Source organism: Somniosus microcephalus, chromosome 18, assembly GCF_052327205.1.
Source record: "Somniosus microcephalus isolate GS21.2 chromosome 18, FLI_Smic_1.0, whole genome shotgun sequence".
Lineage (NCBI taxonomy): Eukaryota > Metazoa > Chordata > Chondrichthyes > Squaliformes > Somniosidae > Somniosus > Somniosus microcephalus.
Window position 1 is genome coordinate 70,173,370 of NC_141004.1, and position 25,205 is coordinate 70,198,574.

At 46.9% G+C, this 25,205-nt stretch overlaps 2 protein-coding genes across 2 annotated transcripts; both read left to right on the forward strand.

Annotated features, from left to right (window-relative positions):
* The first annotated feature begins 1,269 nt into the window (after positions 1-1,269).
* Positions 1,270-16,845, forward strand: LOC147105363 (uncharacterized). Its single transcript, XM_086011655.1, has 6 exons — positions 1,270-1,415; positions 7,055-7,834; positions 9,151-9,297; positions 11,361-11,425; positions 12,585-12,845; positions 15,216-16,845. Exons 2-6 carry the CDS (start codon positions 7,078-7,080, stop codon positions 15,258-15,260), a joined length of 1,275 nt encoding a protein of 424 aa, XP_085867781.1. The 5' UTR covers positions 1,270-1,415; positions 7,055-7,077; the 3' UTR covers positions 15,261-16,845.
* A 3,587-nt stretch (positions 16,846-20,432) lies between these two features.
* Positions 20,433-24,975, forward strand: LOC147105364 (uncharacterized). Its single transcript, XM_086011654.1, has 2 exons — positions 20,433-20,697; positions 20,856-24,975. The coding sequence occupies exons 1-2, from the start codon at positions 20,433-20,435 to the stop codon at positions 22,097-22,099; spliced, it is 1,509 nt and encodes a 502-aa protein (XP_085867780.1). The 3' UTR covers positions 22,100-24,975.
* The last annotated feature ends 230 nt before the right edge of the window (positions 24,976-25,205 follow it).

Here is a 25,205-nt window from a genome sequence, read left to right on the forward strand (position 1 = left end):
CGTTCTTGCCATGGAAGGAGTGCAGCGAAGATTCACCAGGCTGATACCTGGGATGGCAGGAATGACGTATGATGAGAGATTGGGTCGATTGGGTTTATACTCACTGGAGTTTAGAAGATTTAGAGGGGATCTCATCGAAACTTATAAAATTCTGTGAGGCCTGGACAGACTAGATGCAGGAAGGATGTTTATGATGGCCGGGGAGTCCAGAACCAGGGGTCATAGTCTAAGGATAAGGGGTAAGCCATTTAGGACTGAAATGAGGAGGAATTTCTTCACCCAGAGAGTGGTGAACCTGTGGAATTCTCTGCCACAGAGGGCGGTGGAGGCCAGTTCATTAAATATATTCAAAAAAGAGTTGGATATATTTCTTAAGGCTAAAGGGATCAAGGGATATGGGGAGAAGGCAGGAACAGGGTACTGAATTTGGATGATCAGCCATGATCTCATTGAATGGCGGAGCAGGCTCGAAGGGCCGAATGGCCTACGCCTGCTCCTATCTTCTATGTTTCTATGAAAGGAGATTCCTGTCACCAGAACTACTGATAAGAGTTTTATTTCTTTAGGTAAATGAAAGCCTTTCCTTATAAGAATCGGCGCCGATCTGCTTGCGAAAACATGTCCCTTCTGGAAAGTTCCAGGTAGAAAGCACACCTGTGTCTGTAAGCTCTGAATCACAAAGTTCAAAGGGTATTGTTAAAAGTGCTTTATTATACCTATATACGGTAATAGACTGAAGACAATAACACTACCACACCAAGGGAGGGTGGGGGAGGGGGACGGGGGAATAGAGGGAGAGGACGAGGGTGAATATCATCAATCTATCAACATGCTGAATTCCTCCGCTGCCTTTTGGATGAGATGTTAAATCGAGGCCCCCTCTACTCTCTCAGGTGGACGTAAAAGATTCCGTGGTATTATTCGAAGAAGAGCAGAGGAGTTCTCCTGAGCGTCCTGCCAATATTTATCCCTCAACTAACACCTAAAACAAATGATCTGGTCATTCTCATGTTGCTATTTGTGGGAGCTTGCTGTGCACAAATTGGCTGCTGTGTTTCCCACATTACAACAGTGAGTACACGTCTGAAATACTTCATTGGCTGGAAAGTCCTGAGCTTGTGTTCCCAGATAAACAGAGTTGGGAAATTCATGTCAGGTGATTTACAGGAGAATGAGAGCAATGCAAATCTGAACAGCTGATTAAAAGTAATTCAACCTTTACCTGATTACGTGCCTCCTCCCTCTGGCTAAGCCAAGCGAGTCCATTTAAGGGTGCAGTGCGATCGCACATTGGCAGGTATGCACTTCCTTGTAATCTGAATGCAACTCGAGGTACATATACATCGTAAACAGCCCGAGCCCACTGATACAACCCAGGGCAGGAGGGATTGGTCTGCAGCCCTTCACTGGCACAGGTAAGCTTCAGGCATTGAATTTGTTGCAAGGGTTTTCTCTGCGGTTGGCACAGTTTCTCCAGTGATGGTGCCATCTGGGGCAGCTTCCCGGCCCACTCAGTAAACCTAGCAATATTTGCCATGTTTGCACCTCCTATGGCACTGCTCACCCCTCTGGTAACTCAGCCAATGGGCCTTTATTCATATCTGAGCCTTGAGTACAAGTGGACTATTCCACAATGGAAGGCAGGATCATTTTACTTATCGAAATGGCACTCATTCACAATTACCGGCCGGATTCACTGGATAGTAATCAGCAACAGGGAATGCTGACTGCTCTTTCTCATCCTTAGACTGGGGACCCTATAACAGAGAGGGGCAGCAAGGAAGGGGATTGTATAACAGAGCGGGGCAGTGAGGAAGGGGATTCTATACAGAGAGGGGCAGTGAGGAAGGGGATTCTATGAGAGAGGGGCAGCAAGGAAGGGGATTCTATACAGAGAGGGGCAGTGAGGAAGGGGATTCTATAACAGAGCGGGGCAGTGAGGAAGGGGATTCTATGAGAGAGGGGCAGTGAGGAAGGGGATTCTATAACAGAGCGGGGCAGTGAGGAAGGGGATTCTATACAGAGAGGGGCAGTGAGGAAGGGGATTCTATACAGAGAGGGGCAGTGAGGAAGGGGATTCTATGAGAGAGGGGCAGTGAGGAAGGGGATTCTATACAGAGAGGGGCAGTGAGGAAGGGGATTCTATACAGAGAGGGGCAGTGAGGAAGGGGATTCTATAACAGAGCGGGGCAGTGAGGAAGGGGATTCTATACAGAGAGGGGCAGTGAGGAAGGGGATTGTATACAGAGAGGGGCAGTGAGGAAGGGGATTGTATACAGAGAGGGGCAGTGAGGAAGGGGATTGTATACAGAGAGGGGCAGTGAGGAAGGGGATTCTATACAGAGAGGGGCAGTGAGGAAGGGGATTGTATAACAGAGCGGGGCAGTGAGGAAGGGGATTCTATACAGAGAGGGGCAGTGAGGAAGGGGATTGTATAACAGAGCGGGGCAGTGAGGAAGGGGATTCTATACAGAGAGGGGCAGTGAGGAAGGGGATTGTATACAGAGAGGGGCAGTGAGGAAGGGGATTCTATACAGAGAGGGGCAGTGAGGAAGGGGATTCTATACAGAGAGGGGCAGTGAGGAAGGGGATTCTATACAGAGAGGGGCAGTGAGGAAGGGGATTCTATACAGAGAGGGGCAGTGAGGAAGGGGATTCTATACAGAGAGGGGCAGCAAGGAAGGGGATTCTATACAGAGAGGGGCAGTGAGGAAGGGGATTCTATACAGAGAGGGGCAGTGAGGAAGGGGATTCTATACAGAGAGGGGCAGTGAGGAAGGGGATTCTATGAGAGAGGGGCAGTGAGGAAGGGGATTCTATACAGAGAGGGGCAGTGAGGAAGGGGATTCTATACAGAGAGGGGCAGTGAGGAAGGGGATTCTATAACAGAGAGGGGCAGTGAGGAAAGGGACCCTATAACAGAGCGGGGCAGTGAGGAAGGGGATTCTATGAGAGAGGGGCAGTGAGGAAGGGGATTCTATGAGAGAGGGGCAGTGAGGAAGGGGATTCTATACAGAGAGGGGCAGTGAGGAAGGGGATTCTATACAGAGAGGGGCAGTGAGGAAGGGGATTCTATGAGAGAGGGGCAGTGAGGAAGGGGATTCTATAACAGAGCGGGGCAGTGAGGAAGGGGACCCTATAACAGCGAGGGGCAGTGAGGAAGGGGATTCTATACAGAGAGGGGCAGTGAGGAAGGGGATTCTATGAGAGAGGGGCAGTGAGGAAGGGGATTCTATGAGAGAGGGGCAGTGAGGAAGGGGATTCTATACAGAGAGGGGCAGTGAGGAAGGGGATTCTATGAGAGAGGGGCAGTGAGGAAGGGGATTCTATACAGAGAGGGGCAGTGAGGAAGGGGATTCTATACAGAGCGGGGCAGTGAGGAAGGGGATTCTATAACAGAGAGGGGCAGTGAGGAAGGGGATTCTATAACAGAGCGGGGCAGTGAGGAAGGGGATTCTATACAGAGCGGGGCAGTGAGGAAGGGGATTCTATAACAGAGAGGGGCAGTGAGGAAAGGGACCCTATAACAGCGAGGGGCAGTGAGGAAGGGGATTCTATACAGAGAGGGGCAGTGAGGAAGGGGATTCTATGAGAGAGGGGCAGTGAGGAAGGGGATTCTATACAGAGCGGGGCAGTGAGGAAGGGGATTCTATAACAGCGAGGGGCAGTGAGGAAGGGGATTCTATACAGAGAGGGGCAGTGAGGAAGGGGATTCTATGAGAGAGGGGCAGTGAGGAAGGGGATTCTATAACAGAGAGGGGCAGTGAGGAAAGGGACCCTATAACAGCGAGGGGCAGTGAGGAAGGGGATTCTATACAGAGAGGGGCAGTGAGGAAGGGGATTCTATGAGAGAGGGGCAGTGAGGAAGGGGATTCTATACAGAGAGGGGCAGTGAGGAAGGGGATTCTATACAGAGCGGGGCAGTGAGGAAGGGGATTCTATAACAGAGAGGGGCAGTGAGGAAGGGGATTCTATAACAGAGCGGGGCAGTGAGGAAAGGGACCCTATAACAGCGAGGGGCAGTGAGGAAGGGGATTCTATACAGAGAGGGGCAGTGAGGAAGGGGATTCTATGAGAGAGGGGCAGTGAGGAAGGGGATTCTATAACAGAGCGGGGCAGTGAGGAAGGGGATTCTATACAGAGAGGGGCAGTGAGGAAGGGGATTCTATACAGAGAGGGGCAGTGAGGAAGGGGATTCTATGAGCGAGGGGCAGTGAGGAAGGGGATTCTATGAGAGAGGGGCAGTGAGCAAGGGGATCCTAGAACAGAGAGGGGCAGCAAGGAAGGGGGTTCTATAACAAGGGCGAGAGGCAACAATAAAAACAACAATTTGTATTTATATAACTTCATAAAACGTCCCAAGGCGCTTCACCAGTTTGCTTTAAGACAAAAATTTGGCACCGAGCCAGATCAGGAGAAATTAGGGCAGATGACCAAAAACTTGGACAAAGATGTGGATTTTCAGGAGTGTCTTAAAGGAACAGAGAGGTAGAGAGGTGGAGAGGTTTAGGGAGGGCATTCCAGAGCTTAGGGCCTAGGCAATAGAAGGCATGACCACCAAAGGTTGAGCGATTATAATCAGGGATGCTTAAGAGGGCAGAATTAGAGGAGCGCAGATATCTCGGAGGGTTGTGGGGCTGAAGGAGATTACAGAGATAGGGAGGGGCGAGGCAATGGAAGGATTTGAAAACCAGGATGAGACTTCTAAAATTGAGGCATTGCTTAACCGGGAGCTAATGTAGGTCCGTGAGCACAGGGGTGATGGTTGAACGGGACTTGGTGCGAGTTAGGACACGGGCTGCCGAGCTTTGGATGACCTCAAGTTTACGTAGGGTTGAATGTGGGAGGCCTGCCAGGAGTGCAGTATGATAGAGGACCTATAACATGGAGAGGGACAGTAAGGAACGGGATCTTATAACAGAGCGAGGGGCTCGTCCTTCTTTATTCTTACATACTGCTTTAAACTGTCTCCAAAATAACCGCCCGGATTTTGAGTTGCGAATAACAGTGAGGCTGTCAGTGCTCACCGTTATTATGCAATAAATCGGACAGCAACTTCCGGAGTCCGTACATGCGCAGTTAAACGTGGAAATCCGCACACTGTCAGCTTGATGAACAGCGAGCGTTGTTCCTTCGCCGCTGACTGCAAAATCTGGGCCTCTGTGTCCAAACTCTCTGAGTCCTTCACAGAAACCTTTTAACCAAGGCTATGATGAAATCTTTTACCTGATTGATGCTCAGGACATAGACAGGTTAGTCGACGGTGGGACAGAGAGGGGGAAATTTAATGGCCTGGAGTTTTGACGAGGTTGTGCTGGTTTGTTCAGTGCAACTCACCCGAAATCAGCCAAACCAGCGCGAAAGCTCGAGCAATTTCAAGGGCAAATTACGACCAGCGCAAATCCTGTTTCCACCATCTTTTGTGCTAGTTTTAAAAAAATCATGCTGGAATCTGTTCCCGCCCACAAAACTGGCCAAGTCTCATCCTTGTTTTCAACATTGCCAGTTTCCGCGAATTGCGTCCGTTTGCGAGGAGGCTCTTAAAATTAAGCATTTTTTTTAGGCACTAATAAGCACGCTTTAAAAACTTTTAAATATTAAAAACGTTTTCATTTGCTAAGAAACTGATGACAGTACCCCAATTAATACCCCTAGTAAATGGTTATTTAAAATCGGGTCACTCATAGCTGGTGGACTAGACGCTCTGACGAAAAATGCTTATTATTTGTGGTAAGCCCATTTTCAGCTGTATTAATAAAACTGCACCACATTACCACTCTTAAATATATCAAGCAATATTTTCTAATGTAAAAAAAGACTTTCTAAAATGTTGCCCAATATGGTTTATGGAAGATTTAACATTAGTGATTATGCAAATGAGTTTGAGAAGAAACATGGGCAAAAAACACACTTCTGAAAATCAGCGAAAGTTTGAGCGCAGAATGCACCCGGATCGCCGAAACTCTACCCCAATGTGTAAAACTATGAGGCAACACATTTTGTGAGGATAAGTAAGGAGAGGACAATTATACTAAATGGTAAATCTTTAAAACGAGTAGAGGAGCAGAGAGATTTAGTTTAGCATTTTGCATCTAATTTTGGGGGCCCTCTGCTAGAAAGGATGTGAAGGCCATGGAGAGGGTACAGAAGAGATTTACTTGGATGATACCAGGAATGAGCGGCTTTAGTTATCAGGAGAGATTAGAGAAAGTGGAACAGAAAAGGTTGGAGCAGGTCTAATGGAGATTTTGAAATTTATGAGGTGGCTTTGATACTCTTGTGCATCCCCAATTTTAATCGCTCCACCATTGGCTACTGTGCTTTCAGCTGCCTAGGCCCTAGGCTCCAGAATTCCCTCCCCAAACCTCTCCGCCTCTCCACCTCCCTCTCTTCTCCTTTAAGACACTCCTTAAAACCTACCTCTTTGACCACCTGCCCTAATATCTCCTTATATGGCTTGGTGTCAAATATTTGTTTGATAACGCTCCTGTGAAGCGCCTTGGGATGTTTTAGTAATTAAAGGCGCTACATAAATACAAGTGGTTGTTGTTGGTAAATCAGGAAAACCTGTTTCCACTGGTGAGTGAGTTGGTAACTAAAGGGAACAAAGATCATTTTGGGAATAAGCAAGAGAGAGGTTAGGAGCAGCGTTCCCTATAAGGTGTGCGGCCGCAACTGGCTTTTTCAGTGTAAAGTTTCACGCAGGCATAGAACTGCGAATGGGCCGCACAGCCCCTTAAAGGGACCGCGCACCCAAAAAGGTAAGAGGCAACCTTAGTTAGGAGAATTTTTCTTTTACTCCGTAGAATGTTAGGGCCTGGGATCCCCTACCAGAAATAGTTGTAGAAACAGAATACATAATAGATTTCAAAAAGGACATGGATAAATATTTGATATACGGGGAATTTAAAAGGGAATGGGGACGGTAAGGGGAATGGGACTAAATGAATAGTCTTTCAGAAAGTTGGCACAAGTATGATGGGCTGAATGGCCTCCTTCTGTGCTTTAAATTCCATGACTGAATGTTCTCAGAAACTGTGCTTTTTTTTTACAGAAAGGATCTCTGATACTAAAATAATGGAGTCGCTGCCTGAAGCTTGTGTCGCGGGCAGCCTTGGTCCCACAGAGAATGTTCTCAGTGTGAACATGAGCAGACTGAAGCCCAGAAGAGTGGTCGAAGTCTACGTCAAGCGCAGCTTAAGTCTAAGGGAAGGTGGTGTCATGGACAAGGAGCTGAAGCGGAGATCTCTTCCAACAATGGTCCCACAAAGACGCACGAGCCGCAGAGAAAGACCTGGGCTGAGCGCGCCGGGGATACATGGCAGAGCTAGAGGAAGAGAACAAAATGAGAGAGAGAGACAAACGCATGGAGATGATACCGTGCCTCCAGTTAGCAACTCTTTGAGCGTTGAGCCAGGGGTGGAGAAGGAAGCCAACAAAGGAAGAAGCAAGGATGGGAAAAAAGGGAAAAAGTCTCAAACATTCTTCGGAAAAGTTGCCAGTTTCCTGTGGAGAAGGAAAGGTGATGAGAAGAAAGATGAAGGACGTAAAAGAACGAAGGAGCCTGGTCTTCCTCAGGCAGAACATCCTCCTGAACAGAATGGAGAGCAGCCCCTTGCTGCCAGCCAGGACCCACCCGAAGAGCCGGTCCCCACTCACAAACCCAAGGGCCTCAAGAAGAAAAGCAGTCTCAGGAGAGTTTTCTCTTTTAAGAAAAATAATTCTGAAGTTAAAGGGCTTGGATCTGGCGGTACAGGAGCCAACAAGAATAAAGCAGTCAGGCCTAGCCAGCTGGATCTCAGAGATGTCTGCAGGCCCAGGTGTGGTAAAACAGGTAGGACCTGTTTGAATGGCTTTCCAGCATGATAAATGGGAAAAAATTCGGAGCGAATCACATCTGAAACCACTTCGATCAATAAACCCTTCCCTTTTTGATAGTCTCCCCTCACAACCTGAACTGTCTTCCCTGGTAAATCATTCTATTGCCCTTCATGCATAAACATTCAACCTAATTTCCCTTGTTACTCCTACTATTGTAATTTTATCTCGTGCCCCTTGGCACTCAGACATCTCACCATAATGAGCAATTTGACTGGATCAGCTATTTTTAGTTCCTTATAATCCTGAAAAGTTCAATTTGGTCTTAACAGGAGGCCCTTCAGCCCCTCGATCCTGCTCCGCCATTCAATTAGATCACGGATAATCTGTTCAGACCCCAGGTATTCACCTTCAGTACTGAAGTACTGGTCCCATGATGTGAAAAGGCACGGGTTAGAAATAGTGAGTAAATATATTGAATATAATCTGTAAATGAGGCCTTGTGTCCATGTCTGAAAGAGACTAGCATCAGTAATCTGTAACCTTTAAGGCAGCAGTAATCTTGCACTGACCTGTCCTGCAACTACAAATCCTGCATCCCCAAGTCTTTTCAGTCACGTGAAAAGCCAAAGGAAAGTTAATGGGCCGGATATTCCGATCCCTACGGGTGTGTACGGGCTGTGTACCCACCCGTAGGGACATCGGAAATGCCAGTTTCAGGCATGCACAGCGCATGTGCTGGAAACCGGCATTTCCGATCCGTCAAGAATGGTCTTGACAGATCCTCCGGCTGTCCTGGAGAAGGGCCTCTGCGGGCGGATAATTCCGCTTTTTGGAGACCCTCCGCCCGCAGAAAACCCTTACAATTCTTACACCTGCTTTTACCAGGATAAAAGTTGAAAAAAGTAAAAAACAAAATTTTTTTCCATTGATTTATCATTTAAAATACTTAAAAAAGGTAAGTTTATTTTTAGCCCCGTAAAAACTTTGTGATTTAAAAAAATTATTTAAAGTTTTACTATGTTTTGGAGTGATCTCCATTCATATATTTGACAGGTCTTCCTGTCAAATGTATGAAGGGAGATTCCATTCTTTGATTGGCTCCCCATGGCCCATGTGATCCCAGGGACGCTGTGAATTACATGTGCCTCTGGGATACATGGGCCCTGCGCACCGGCAGTTTGGAGAGGCCCAGCACCGGAATTGTGCGCCTCCCGGGAGCCCCCAGGTAAGGGCACAGATTTTTCCAGATCGCAGTCCTCCGCCCGCGGGAGGCCTGTGATCGGAATATCTGGGCCATTGAAACTAATGTGTGATCTTTGTGTCTTCCAGACCGAGACTCAGAGTACCTGTATGAGCAGGTGTCCGAGGAAGTGAAACGGTTTGTTCGGACATTGGAGTCCAGTGAGGGAAATGAGAATAACATGAAGGACAGAAGTTTAGTAGAAGAATTAGAAACACAGAGGCCGAGAGAATCCGGTGAGTGTGTGACACGTTGACGACCATCACCAATGAGCTAGTGGCCAAATTTCGCCCCTGACCTCCACCCACTGGTCGATGATTCATTCAGTTGAGTGAACATCTTGGGGAAAGGCTTCCTCTTATGATTTTTATGTAACAGAATCGTAAGTAGCTTCTTTATAAATGGGCTTACAATTCAGTTACACGAAGCACCCCCAGTCTCCTGACTAAAATACAGTGACATTGCAAAGACAGGCTGGCCAGTCACCAAGCATTTGTTGATTAAGGCAGTGACACTAACAAAGAAGCCTCATTGTCATTGAAAATGTGGACTGCTCTGGTCAGTTTTCTGTATTGACCGCTCTCCTGGTAGAGGCACTTCCTTAAAAAATATATCCAACTGAAATCCACCTTTAATTCACATTTAGCCGAGTTAAAGTCATAACAATTGAATGGAGAACTCTTTCTCTTTTGCCACAATGTCTTCAATTCACCAGTGACGCCTCTGCCAACAATCTGCAACGTTTCCATGCATTTGAGGAAGTGTAAGAGGGACCTCTGAGTAGCGTGTGAGTGGATGAAAGGCTTTCATGCACCAGATTTGGATGAAATACTTTGGTGATTCTCCTGAGAAGATCCTGGCCTGGATCGGTGACCACCTCTGCCGAGCGTGTACCTATGTGACACTTGTTTGAGGTGAAATCTTTAGGTCTAAAATTATTTGTTGTTTTTGTTTTCTGACAATTGCCTCCTCTGTCCTGAGGATCTACACTCTGTGCTGGGGGTACGGGTTGTCCTCTGATATCTCAGCCAGGTCAGTGTCGGCACCCATGGGCTCATCACTGCCAAGCCCCCTCTCCTCCCGCCCACTCCAATGCCCACACGTGCACACAGCCAGCAGAGTTCACTGCTTGGTCTAACCCAGGGGCTCTGAGGCCAGTTGTACTTCCTCTATTGCTCCCTCCACTGAGATGGGTGAATAGAACCGACTGGGCATCGAGCCTGGGGCACTCAGTGTCTGCATGGCTCTGCTGTTAATGAGGTACTGGAGGCGGGGGTGGGGCTTCTACAAACTGGAAAAAACCTACCATGCACCCAATCTCCAGTCCCTACCAATATATATTAATCAATATGGCCGGTTTTCATCCAGCACAGAGTAGGTTTCAGGATCAGCTGATCCCATATTCGGTTCCCTCATGTCTCTCACAATGACGGGTCTCCTAGCTGCTGGCCAATTCCAATCTGAGTTATGTTTGTTGTTAACCATCAACAAGCAGCATGTAAAGCAGCTGTTGGCTATATAGGTGTTTCAGCCATGGCTCAATGGTACCACCCTCGCCTCTGAGTTAGATGCTTGTGGGCTCAGGTCCCACTCCAGAGACTTGACCGTATAATCTAGGCTGATGCACCCAGTGCAGTACTGAGGGAGTGCTGCACTGTCGGAGGTGCCGGCTTTCAGATGAGACGTTAAACTGAGGGCCCGTCTTCCCTCTCAGGTAGATGTAAAAGATCCCATGGCGCTATTTGAGGAAGAACAGGAAAGTCCTCCCTAGTGTCCTGGTCAATATTTATCCCTCAACCAACATCACTAAAACAGATTATTGGCCATTATCGCATTGCTGCTTGTTGGAACTTGTTCTGCGTAGTTTGCCAGCCACATTCCCTACATTACAACAGTGACCACACCAGCACTTCATTGACTGTAAAGAGCTTTGGAATGTCCGGAGGCCATGAAAGGTGCTCGATAATTGCAAGTTCTTTCTTTACTGCATCGGTCACATTTATCAGATTCTAACCTTCATCAGCACAGCAAGCTGTGTGATCAATATTTCAATCTTGGGACTTTCTTGCACCAAGAAATTTGATCCTTCACAGCCTTTAAATGAGATCATTTATACAAAGAGAACAGGAGGCCCTGAGATTGGGAAGCTTCTCTATTTGTCATTTGATGGTCCAGCCCACAAAATGAATACCGCACATGATAGGGTGAATGGTTCTGGGTTTCTGATCCAGTCCTAATCTCTTTACACTGGATTCCTCCTGGATGCCACCAATGACATCCTGCTTTCTTTTCCCAATAGTGGACGACACCGTTTGGAAAATCGTTGCACTGCTCCAAAAAGTTGGTGATCGCGTTGATACAGAGGTAAGATGTGTGAAATGTTTTTTTGTTCATTATCTGGAAATGAGCATTGCTGGCTTTTTTATATAATGTTAAACAGAGGCCCCGTCTGCTCTCTCAGGTGGATGTAATAGATCCACGGCACTATTTCAAAGAAGAGCAGGGGAGTTATCCCTGATGTCCTGGCTAATATTTATCCCTCAATCAACATAACAGAAACAAATATCTCGTCATTATCACGTTACTGTTTGTGGGAACTTGCTGTGCACAAATTTGCTGCCGCGTTTCCTACATTACAAAAGTGACTACGTTTCAAAAGTACTTCATTGACTGTAAAGTGCTTTGAGACATCCTGAGGTCATGAAAGGCGCTATATAAATGCAAGTCTCTCTTTCTTTATCTAGTTTCCTTTGAGAAAGTGGTGGTGGGCCTTATTGTTGAACCGCTGCAGTCCATGTGTTGAAGGTGCTCCCACAGTGTTGTTAGATAGAGAGTTCCAGAACTTTGAGGCAGTGACGATAAAGGAAAGGCGATGTATGCCCAAGCCTGGATGGTGTGTGATTTGGAGGGGATGGTGTTTCCATGCACTTGCTGCCGGTGGTGGAGGTCATGGGATTGGGGCTGCTGCTGAAGAAGCCATCCATCAGTATCGGCCGGATACACAGAAACTGATGAATCCTGGAGGATCCCTGGGTTGAAAGGAGATTCTTCCCTTTGAAGATCAAGCAACTCCTTTGAAGTTGGAGCCATTATAGTGTGACATGTTTACATAGGCAGTTTCCATTATAAATGTAGATGTAAGAATTTGGGGAGAAAAATGATACAAAAGTGTGACAAAGACACGAGAACAGGAAGTAAAGCTTCATGGATGGGAAATGCGTGCAGTAACAATGTTTTTTAATAAGATATAGATATATACATACAAGATACACATGTTTAATAGGACAAAAATTCTATATTTGCACCCAGTCTTTTGAACACGTATAATTCAATAATGACTTAGTTTACATTAACTTATTAAACCTACACTTTCTATACTAACATACAACTTCAGTTTTAGTCACTTCTTGAATGCACCATCTAGATCACCAGATGTATTGACTTGACAGCAATTGGTGACTATTCATAAAGCCTCATTGTGTTGCACTGATTCCTGATTTTAGTTTGCATTTGTCTCTGGCAGCTCCAAGGGAATTCGCTGCTTTCCACCTTCTTCACGGACATCAGCTACAATTCCTTCAAGGAACTGGCAGACCAATACATTGAAAAAGAAGTGAGGAGCAAGGTGACGCAGGAGAACCCCGATCTCGTCAAGTTTGCTTTTACACTTGATTTTACTGCGAAGGTCGCAGGGATCTGTAACCATCAGATCAAACGGATCACCGGCTTCGGGAGCCAGTACCTCCAAGACACGTACTGGCAGCTGCCCAGCTTCAGTGGCCAGGTGGGTGCAAACTCCATCGCGCACACCCAGCAATCTGGAAGAGTGCATGGCCAATGAGTGGGAATAAATTCAGAACTGTTGGTGTGACATCAGAAAGATCATAATATATCCAGCACAAAATTACATAGAATTATCTACAGCACAGAAACAGGCCATTTGGCCCAACTGGTCTGTGGCGGTGTTTCTACTCCACATGAGCCTCCTCCTACTCTCATGAGCTCTTCCCACTTGGCTCTTGTATCTTTCTATTCCCTAATCCCTCAAGTATGCATCTAGCTTCCCTTAAATGCATCCAATACTATCTGTTTCAACCACTCACTGTGTAAATAAATCCTGCTAAATTCTTTAATTGCTCTGTTAGTGAGCATCTTATATTTATGCCCCATTGCTCTGGACTCACTCACCAGTGGAAACGGTTTCTCTCCATCCACCCTATTGAACACCTTCATAATTTTAAAGACCCCTACCAGGTCCTCTCTTTTTCAGAGGAAAGAGCCTCGGTCTACTCAATCTTTCCTGTTAGTTGCATCCTCTCATTGCCTTGTAAATCTTTCCTACACTTTCTCAGTGCTTCAATATCCTTTTTGTAGTGTGGAGACCAGAACCACATAATACTCCAAGTGTGGTCTAACCAAGGTTCTATATGAATTTAATACTACCTCCCTGCTTTTGTATTCTATTCCTCTAGAAATGAACCCCAGTATTTTATTTGCACTCTTTGTGGCCTTATCAACTTGTGTAGCTGCTGTTAGTGATTTATGTATCTGTATTCCCAGATCTCTTTGCGCCGCTACCCCGTTTAATTTCTTACCTTCCAAGGAATAAGTGGTCTCCATATTCCTCCTACCGAAACGAATTACTGCTATATTGAATTTTATTTGCCATTTCTCCACCCACTCTACAAGCCTTTTTAAGCTTTCCTGTATTTTGGTGCAGTCCTCCACATTATTAGCCAGAGCCCCGAATTTGGTATCATCTACAAATTTGGACCCCATACCTCCAATTTCTGAGTCATCAGTGCAAGAAACTTTCCTTAACTCCTACCCTTTGTTTTCTGTTTTGTAGCCATCTTTTAATCCATGCTGCGACATGACCCCCTGACACCACATGCCCTAACCTTTGTCATAGGTCTCATGTGTGGCAACTTATCAAAGACTTTCTGAAAGTCCACGTATGCCAGATCCACTGCATTGCCCTTGTCTACTCTTCCTGCTGTTTTGCCAAAGAAATCAGTACTATTCATTAAACATGACCTTCCTTTTAGAAATCCATGCTAATTTTTATTATTATATTCTTTCTCTAGATGTTTTGTTATCTAATTTTTTAGCAAAGATTCTAGTATCTTTCCCACCACTGACATTAATCTAACTGGTCTATAGTTCCCTGGCTTATGTCAGAACCATCCTCCAGAAACATGCCAAAACCAAGTATAGTGTAATATATATTATTAATAAATAAGATTCGATATGGATTGTGTGAAATGCCCTTTATTTCTTCACCTCTGTCCATTATGGCCATTGTATAGCCACACAATGGGTGAATAAAGAACAAACACATGATTTTTCTTACCTCCTTGTAATAATAGGGCTTATTGCATCACATCAGAGAGACAGTCCTGCTGAACAGATCTGTTTCCTAGTTAGAGTGCCGGGGTGCTATGTCAGATATGGTACATGTGTCTGTCCTTCAGTAGACTCTCCAATGTGTTTCAGCACACACCTCGATGAAACACCCATCACTGTACCACTGCAGTCATCCCTTTCCCAGTCCAGAACATCAGGAGCATGAGTTTCACCTGAGCGACATCTTGCCCAAGTCAAGACTTTGTTTTACCACCATCTTGTTAATAGAAAAAACCCAAGAGGAGATGTATTTGAAACAGTATCCCTTTCAGCCAAAGGATTTTCCTAGTTTAAGGGTATGATTGTTTTTTTCCCTTCTTTATTCATTCTTGGAATGTGAGCATCGCTGGCAAGGCTGGCATTTACTGTCCATCTGTATTTGCCCCGAGAAGGTGGTGGTCGGCCTTCTTCTTGAACCGCCGATAATGGTTTTGACACAACTGCACGGTTTGTTAGATCACTTCAGAGGGGCAGTTCAGAATAAACCATGTTGGGGTGGGACTGGAGTCACGCATAGGCCAGACTGGGTGAGGACGGCAGGTTTCCTTCCCTAAAGGACATTCGTGAACCAGCTGGGTTTTTACAACAATCCGACATCTTCACGGTCACTTTTACTGAGACCAGCTTTTTATTTCCAGATTTTTAAAGCTGAATTCGAGTTCTCAAACTGCCAGAACCACATAACATAACACATAACATAAAATAACTACTGTGCCCATTTTATGTAATATTCTCTCTATCTTTTCAGCAAGAAACAGAAAATAACACAGAGAAAATTCCAAGTCCAGACTGAAGATGGAGGCTGAAGGGATGGTTACCTTTAATATTACTGTCTGGAGATGGCTGTCACTTGCTGAACCTGTAGAATGACTCAGTGCTATTTGTTTGGATAAAGCCATCAGTCTTTTACTCTTATGACAGGAAGCAGGATCACCAGTCGACTGAGAAAATGACTGTAAGAGGTGCCACAGTTACCTCCATTACTTGATCTTACTTGAGCAGGACATGTGAGGGTATTCCAGACTCTGTATTAACTCCGTGTGATAGACAACGTGACCACAGCCGAGGCCAAGTAGACATCGGCTCCAGACTTTACTGCACAGCTGCTCTGAGAATGACACTGGGATTGTTTTGTTCCCCTTTCGAATGGGTCATGTGTTGGGGGCCTCTCCCCACCTGGCATGGAGCCTCCCTAGACTGGAGCACGGGTTGGGTTGCAGGATGGGCCCTGTAGCTTTATAATCCCATCTCCTACCCATGCTGTCTTCTAGAGATGCTCTGTCACTGGAGTCTTACCTTAAACAATTGCTCTGTAGCGGTTATGGTGGGTTGCCCGTCTGCTCAAGGTATCGGCTGAACAGTCCCGTTTTACTGATAGCTTAGAGTTTCCTGTAACCAGCTATCCACCCACTTAACAGGCCACAGGGAGTCAACTGAAGAGATAGCAAAATACTGCGGATGCTGGAAATCCGAAATAACAACAGAAAACACTGGAAAAACTCAGCAGGCCAGGCAACATCCGTGGAGAGAGAAACAGAGTCAATGTTTCAGGTTGATGACCTTTCATCAGTCAACTGAAGAGCCTGCTGTCTGTTCAGCTGCTAGGGTGGGAGGGTCAGCTTTTGCTGTGACACCATCACAGAGCAGGTGGTGCCCCACTGTAGAAGATCCCTCATACCATATGGTTTATACAAGCCTAGCAAGCCGTTGAATACAGAACTACCCCTTGAGCAGATAGACGGGACCAGCTTCCATATTCAGTCGATCCCCACAGCATATTTCATTTCTACCACAAGTGTCATTTTTCATTGTGTGTGTAATGTGAGGAGGGTGGCTTATCTGAATATGTTAGATATATTTTCTAATGCCTTTCTATTGGGTTATTTATTGTGTTCAGAGGTCTGAAGGGTGATGATAGTGGAGTGGGGAGATGCTGGGGATGTCAGGGTGACAGTGTGTGCAGTGGACTAGTGGCTAGTGTGCTGGTTCTGTTTGTAATGAACAGACAGGGTTCTGTGGTGGGGATGGGCATCAATGAATATGGGTGAGGAAAGATGTTGGAGTCGGTGGGATGCAGAGCCGGAATCGGAACCGTGACTGGGTGGGTTAGAGACTGTGGGAAGCCTTTGCGAAAAAGTACATGGGTTTACTGAAGAGCATTTCTCTTTAAATGTGTGAGTTAATTAAAGTAGCGGGTGTAATGATCAGTAACATGTCATCCTAGAAAGGTACACTAGGTGGAGCTGTATGTATATAAGAGTGGGCTACCCATGATGCACTAGGTTACCCACAAGGCAGTGGTCAAGATGGATGTCTGCACACGAAGTCCACATGACTGAATAAAGTGACTAGCTCAAGCTAGCTGTTCAAAATGAAAACGTCTATTTATTTATGAACATAACATGGTACCAGGATTGGTAAAACCTGCTGAATATTGTGAAACGCGACATGGAGACTTTGAAGCCACCGGAGGGTTTGAAACTCACGGGGAACGTCGACTGCAATTGGCGGACTTTCAAACAACAATTCGAAATCTACATTGCTGCCATCGTGTTCGATACGAAGCCAGACGCAAGGAAAATAGCGTTGCTGCTCACGGTTGCAGGCCCACAGGCGATAGAGGTATTTAATACATTTGTATTTGATCAAGAGGAGGACAGAGAAAAATTGGATGATGTGCTAAAGAAGTTTGATACACATTGTTCTCCCAAAAAGAACGAAACCTATGAGAGGTACGTGTTCCGTTCACAGACACAGCAGCAAAATGAGATTTTTGATAGCTTTGTGACTGATCTGAAACTGAAAGCACAGACATGTAATTTCCCTGAGCTGAAATCATCCATGATTCGTGACCAGATTGTGTTTGGTATTCATGATAAAAAAGTCAGGGAACGTTTGTTGAGAGAAACCGAACTAACATTGGAGAATGCTGTGAAAATATGCCAAGCCAGTGAGCTAGCTCAAAAGCACACAAAGACTTTCAGTGAAATTAATAATAATACGATTGTAGTAAGTAACTGTGCTGCTGTCGGTGCTGTGTCCTACAAGGGGAGGAAACATGGGCAGAACAGAAATGAAAAGCAATCGGAGGAAGGAATTTTTAATTGTAAACGCTGTGGTTACAAACACCAGTCACGAAAATGCCCAGCATTTGGGAGAATGTGCACAAAATGTAATGGAAAGAATCACTTTGCCAAACAATGCTTTTCAAAAGTAAAAACAAAGAAAGGGCAACAAGTCAATGTGATTGAGGACACTGATTTAAGTGAGACATTTTCTGTAGGAATGGTGTCATGTGACAATATAGAAAAGGATACAGAAAATGTGCAGCCCTCAGGAATGGACAATGCTGAACATAAAGTTAATGCAGTAAAAGAGGACAAATGGATGATCCCACTGCAGGTAAATGGAGCATTAGTTACATTGAAACTCGACACTAGGGCAAAAGCAAACTTAATCAGTATGAGTGACATTAACAATATGAAAGAAAAGCCCAAAATACAGAAAAAGTCAGTACTACTGAAGGACTATAATGGACAGAAAATGGATAGCTTAGGTGTATGCAGACTTAAAGTGACAGTCAAAGACAAAGTGCATCATCTCATGTTTTCTGTTGTGGCTGAAGGACTTGATTCACTACTAGGTGACAAAGCTTGTGAGGACGTGGAACTGGTCAAGAGAGTCTACCGTATAAACTGCCATAAGCAGACCAGATGAATCAGTGGATTCTGTAGTGAGTAATTTCCAGGATGTGTTCAAAGGATTTGGAGTTCTACCATTCACTTACAAGATCCAGCTAAAGGAGGATGCTCAGCCAGTGGTACATGCTCCACAGAGAGTTCCAGCACCCCTGCGTGACCGGCTCAAGAAAGAACTGGACAGAATGACCACACTAGGAGTCATCAGGAAAGTCGAAGAGCCAACAGACTGGGTTAACTCCATGGTATGTGTAAAGAAAAAGAACAATGATCTAAGAGTATGCATGGATCCAAAGGACTTAAATGCAAACATAAAACGTGAACACTACCAGATTCCCAAGCGAGAAGAAATCACCAGTGAAATGTCAGGTGCCAGATACTTCACAAAGCTTGATGCCTCACAAGGATTTTGGCAACTAAAACTGGATGAAGAGAGCACCAAATACTGTACCTTCAACACACCATTTGGCAGGTATTGTTTCCTCAGAATGCCTTTCGGGATAATATCTGCATCTGAAATCTTTCATAGAGCGATGGAACACATAATTGAAGGTCTGGAAGGAGTTCGGGTCTATGTTGATGACATCATCATCTGGGGCTCCACACTGAAAGAACACAATGAGAGACTGGCTAAAGTGCTACAGAGCATATGCCGGAATGGACTGAAGCTCAAGAAAGCCAAGTGTCAGTTTGGCGTCCAGGAAGTCACTTTCCTAGGAGATAATCTATCTGGTAAAGGAATAGAGCCAGATATGGAAAAAGTAAACGCCATACTCAACATGCTCCAACCCACTGACAAAAAAGGAGTTCTACACATCATGGGGATGATAAACTTCATTGGAAAGTTCATTCCTAACTTGTTAGCCAAGACAGCCTGTCTGCGAGACCTGCTACGTAAAACAAATGAGTTCACATGGACAGAAAGACATGAACAAGAGTGGATGAACCTCAAAACAGTGCTGACAACCACACCTGCACTCATCTTCTTTGACCAAACAAAGAGAATCAAAGTGTCAACGGATGCATCAAAAGATGGCCTAGGCGCGGTCTTGCTACAAGCAGAGGGTGAAGATTGGAAGCCTGTTGCCTATGCCTCCAGGTCTATGACTGATTCTGAGTGTTGATACGCCCAGATTGAAAAGGAATGTCTAGGCTTGGTAGTTGGACTAGAAAAGTTCCATGGCTACATATATGGACTTCCCACCTTCACAGCTGAGACAGACCACTGCCCACTGGTTGCCATCATAAAAAAAAACCTGAATGAGATGTCTCCAAGGATTCAACGACTCATGATGAAGCTGCAAAGATATGACTTTGAACTGATCTACACACCAGGCAAACACATAGTGTTAGCAGATGCACTATCCCGAGCACCCACAATGAGTCATGTGAGCTCTACTGAAGAAGACATGGATGTTCATGTGAGTATGGTCACTGCTGCGCTGCCCGTGTCAGACATAAACTCAAAGCAAATAGCAGAAGAAACAGTAAAAGACCTAGAAATTGGGTATAGCCCCGCTTGAGGCATTAGAACTGGCGATGCGCAAAGTTTATAGCCAGACGAAAGTTATCGCCGCCTGGCGCGATATTGGGTTGCATCGCCCCCAAAGGGGATTGAGGCGCTAAATCAGCCATTGCACGGTGCTCTTAAGGCGCAAAAGGTCAGGCGCTACTCAATATCGACGCGGACGGGCGCAGCGCAGGTGAACTCAATTACGGGAAAGCACGAGACCTCCAGGCGCCGGCCGGCTCTTAAAGGGGTGGGTCAGTCAGTCTGAGCTTCAACACCCAACGCCCTGTAGGCCTCAGATTCGGCGCTCGCCCTTGTCTGGCGGTACAAACTTGTTCATCATGGAGAAGGTTAGACAGAGAGCAGAGCGCTTCAGCACTGAGGCCCTGGACCACTTGGTGGCTGCAGTTGAACACCGTCGAGTGGTCCTGTATCCGGATAATGGCAAGAGGCCGAATCAGAAGGCTTACCGACGATCTTGGAGGGAGGTTGCTGTGAGGGTCAACTCCAGCAGCATGGCGACCAGGACCCCTGTTCAGTGCAGGAAGAAATTCAACGACCTCACACGGATCGTTAGGGTGAGTGATGGTTTACCAAACTTGTGCTTCCCTGCATCTGCAGCTGACTTCGGCCACCCTGTTGCCATGATGCCCCAATGGCCATCTGTCAGCAAGCACCCATGGCCCTTTCTGGCCACACACATGGACAGATGTCTCAAGGCCTCCTGTAAGGGCTCTTGCACCATGGGGGGCATGCAATGAGGTCTCAAGGCCTCATGTACGGGCTCTTGCACCATGGGGGGCATGCGATGAGGTCTCAAGGCATCATGTTACAGAACTTCCCCTTATTTCACCTGCAGTCCAAGCTGGCGATGATTCGGAAGGAGCAGCGTCGAACCGGTGGCGGACCTCCACAAGTGGTCACTCTCACGGATCTGGAGGAGAGAGTGCACCAGATACTTGGAGGACGTCTGTCTGGTCCAGTGACCACTGCATCTGCCGACCCCATTACCGACAGCGAGGGTAAGACTCTCAGCTTTTTCACCTGTTGCCTTCCACTTGGTCCCCCCGCCAGCATGCATCCTCAGTGTGCAGCCATGTCAGAGCCTTGCCGCAATCTGGCATGCCTTTCAGCAAAGCTGCCCTTTTGCTAAAGCCACTCTTCCACCTCCCACTTTCAGATGAAGCAGCACCAACTCGGGCTCAACGCGCTGAAGCTGCCAGTGCCAGTGCCACCGGAGGCGAGGACCAGGAGGAATCCAGACCAGCCGTTGCAGAATCCGGGGAGCTGACACATCTACAGACTGGGGATAGTAGTCCCCTGGAGGGGAGGGGGGGGGGCTCTGAGGATGAACCAGTTGCCGGACCAAGCGGCATGCAGCCACGCACGGGGGATAGGCAAGTGCGGCCACCGTCTCCCCGCAGGGCAAGGCAGGTCGTTATGACTGCTGCACAGAGTGCAGATGAGGTCCGTCGCCTGGCTGAGATGAGCAAACAGGCCCGGCTCAGACACACGGAGCTGATGGCTGCAGTGGAGAAGATGCCTGAGTCAATAGATTCATTGGCTAGGAGTATGTTGGACTTCGGGGCAACAATGGAGAGGACTCTGCAGGGCTTTGGGGCAACAATGGAGAGGACTCTCCAGGTGTTCGGGGAAACAATGGACAGGTCTATCCATGGCTTCGGGGCAACAATGGACAGGACTATCCAGGGCTTCGGCCCAACAATGGAGAGGACTGTCCACGGCTTTGAGTCGGCTATGGAAAGGACTGTTCAGGGCTTCGGACAATCCCTGGAAAGGTCTGTGCAGGGCTTGTCCGAGGCAGTGGAGCGGTCGGCACCTGGCTTGTCCGAAGCTATGGGAAGAACTGTCCAGGCCTTCTCCGAAGCACTGGCACCTGGCACACAGGTCCTCACTGTTGCCACGCAGTCACTTGCTGGGCTCCTCCACAGCCAGATTGATGCAACGCGATCTCTCACTGCAGCCACCCTCTCTGCATCAGACAGGATCACCCCAGGCCCTTCCACTCCCGTACAAGGCCAGGAATCAGTGGAGCATGCGATTGTGGCGGATGAGCCGAGCCGCTCCCCTCAGATAGCCAGTGTGTCGTCCGACCATGGTGCAGGTGTCCTCTCTCGGCAGGAGACAATTGCACATGTCAGCGCTGGGACGCCTGCATTGCAGCTGCCACCACCTGCAGCCCACACTGCTTCCAGCCATGGTCACAGCAAGCATCCTGCGTCCGCACCCTCCAAGCCCAGAGGTCGGCCAGGCCATACCTCAGGGGCTTGTGCGCTTCCAGACAGTCAGGAGGCGTCCCCCAGCCTTGAGCCCGCCACTGGGGTCCAATTACGGAGGAGCAGCAGGGAGGGAAGGGGCCGGGCGCGAAAGAGAAGTCGTTCTCCCTCAAGGGGCCAGTTGTAGAGGGAGGTGCTGAGACGTTTGTTTGTCCAAATTCAAGGACACCCTCACCTGCTGTGATATTTGCAGAAGGTTGGTTGAGTTTTGCGGCTTTGCCGAACAGTTCACAGTTTTTTTTAAAGTTATGGTTTCTGCTGACATTACGTTGTTTAGCTGTAATGAAAGACTTTTGTGCCAATAAACAGAAGTTTCAATGTGGCATGGTGCATGTGACTACTTTCAGTGATGCTGGCATTCAGAGGCCCTCAAACATCCAAAGTGCGCATGAGTTAAGACTCTCATCATTCCGCCACAGGGGTGTCGACAGGAGTCCAGAGGAGCCTCTGACGTATGGACCTTCCACTTTCAGCAGCCCTTCCATCTTCCTCCTCCTCCTCCTCCTCCTCATACTCCTCCTCCTCCGCCTGCTTGTGCAGGGTTCGAGGGAAGGTTATGAATTGACGCGTTCGTCTATAAAGGGCATCTGTCACTTGCCGGATGCAACAGCGGACTGCAGCTTGAGTGGCAGTTGCATTGTCCCCAATGGCTGACTGAAAGGATCCGTTGGCATAAAAATGGAGGCCATCAGTCAGTGTAGCCATCACGGACAGAGAGGTTCTGCAGCGTTCACGCGGCTGCAGATCCTGACCAAGCAGGTGGCACAGATCAGTAACAATGTCCCTGCAGATTCGGAGCCTTTCCAAACACTGCTCCTCCGACATGTCAAGGCTTGTCACCTGCTGCCTGAAGACCCTCGCAGCATCCCGTCGGATTGGCCGACCTCCATTGCCCCTCCTCCTTCTGGCCAATCCCGGCCCTCTCTCCCGCCGTCTCTCTGCCCCTTCACAGTGTTGGGCGATGAGGCCATGGCCCTCCAAACAAGCTCCCATTCTGATGCCAGTTGGTCAAAGGCTTTTAGGTGTAGTGCTGCAAGTGCTTCGGACAGGGTTGAATGTACCAAGTACTGTAAAGCTTAATTCCCAGAACTCCGCTCCACATTAGCTCGCCAACTCTCTCTAGCAGCGATCGCAATGAGCAGTCTAAGTGGCAGAAGATTCTGCACTAGAGCTGTCCCCATTAAATAGCGTCCCCCACTCCGAGAAGGGCCTGTTAGCCCTCCCTCGAACTGTCACTAATAGCGCTGGGCGCTAAGGCTCCGGGCGCCACCCAATATGCGCTCAGGCGCTCCTAAAAGGCGTTGCACACTGAAATGACGTCATGAGCCACTTGCGCTCGCGGGCACGCGCAAACACTTTGCGCAGGCGCTAAATGTATAGTCAATATCTGAGTTGGCGCTATCTTCATAGCGTCTGCCCCAACATACGGCTTCGCCCCAATTCTAGGTCTCTTTAGGCGCTCAGCGCCGGCGCTACCAACCCAATTTCTAGGCCACAGTGTTATAAACAGTAATAGAGAACATTCACCATGGTTGGTCAAAAGGTTCCTGTCCAAAGTACTTTCACATCAGGTCAGAATTGAGTGTCGCAAGTGGACTATTACTAAAACAGAACAGAATAGTCATTCCACAGGCTTTACATCAAGACATGCTCAAAAGAATTCATGAGGGACACCTCGGAATTGAAAAATGCAAAAGGAGAGCAAGAGACACTGTTTATTGGCCTGGCATAAATAAGGACATTGAGAACATGATAGGCAAATGTGAGACATGTCAGAAACACCAAAACAAACAAGCAAAGGAACCAATGATAGTAGCTGACTTACCAACAGCACCATGGCAAAAGGTTGGTATGGACCTTTTTCATTTGAATGGTAAAGAATATCTATTAGTGATTGACTACTATTCTAACTATCCTGAGATGGCGCTGCTCTCAAGCACCACAGCAAGCAGTGTCATAATGCATGTGAAATCCATCTTCACCAGACATGGAATTCCCAGGATTGCCATTAGCGACAATGGTCCGTGCTTCAACTGTAAGGAGTGGCAACAGTTTGCAGCACAGTATGACTTTCAGCACATCACATCCAGTCCTTTGTATGCTCAGTCGAATAGTAAGGCAGAAAAAGGTGTTCAAGTTCTCAAACAGCTACTGAAGAAAGCGACAGAAAGCAAGTCTGATCCTTATCTCGCCCTGCTGAGCTACCGAGCCTCGCCTTTAGACTCTGGTTCTTCACCTGCTGAACTCCTAATGGGTCACAAGTTGTGCACCACGCTACCCTGCTGTGCAAAAGAAAAGCAGAGTAAGGAACTAAGACAGAGACTTCAACTGTTAAAGCTGAAACAGAAATCAAACTATGACAAGTCATCCAAAACTCTGAAACCATTGACAAGGGATGATGTTGTCAGGATTGAGGATCCAGATGCATGGAACAGGAAAGCTACAGTTCTTGAGGAAGTAGGACCAAGGTCATACACTGTTAGAACTGAGGAAGGACAGATTCTCAGGAGGAACCGCCGTTTCCTCCTAAAAACACAAGAGACTATCCAAGAGCAAATCGATGACAATGCCGCAACTGAATCTTGTCACTCACCACCAGAACAATCTAACACAAACACACATACAGGCTCTCATGAAAACACATCAGACTTACCCGTGCTGAGAAGATCCACACGTGAAGTAAAAAAGCCTGATAGACTTAATCTTTGAATACAAAGAAAACTATATTGAAAATGTATTGACTGTTGTGAAGATGTTTATGTCATTATGATTGATTGATATTGATTGATACTGATTTTGTTTAACCTCAAAGAAAGGGGGATGTAATGATCAGTAACATGTCATCCTAGAATGGTACACTAGGTGGAGCTGTATGTATATAAGAGTGGGCTACCCATGATGCACTAGGTTATCCACAAGGCAGTAGTCAAGATGGATGCCTGCACACGAAGTCCACATGACTGAATAAAGTGACTAGCTCAAGCTAGCTGTTCATAATGAAAATGTCTATTTATTTATGAACATAACAGCGGGGAACTATTTATCTTTGAGTATTGGTATCAGAGTGAGCGGCTCTTAGTGTGGGTTGGGACTGTTTGTTATTGAGCATTGATATCAGGAGATTTTACTCCTGTTTAATCAAAGAAAGCTTTATTGATTGAAATGCTTCAAATTCTGGTATTTACCATCCACATCAAGAGCAGTCTTTAATCTCACTGCCACCATGACAGGGG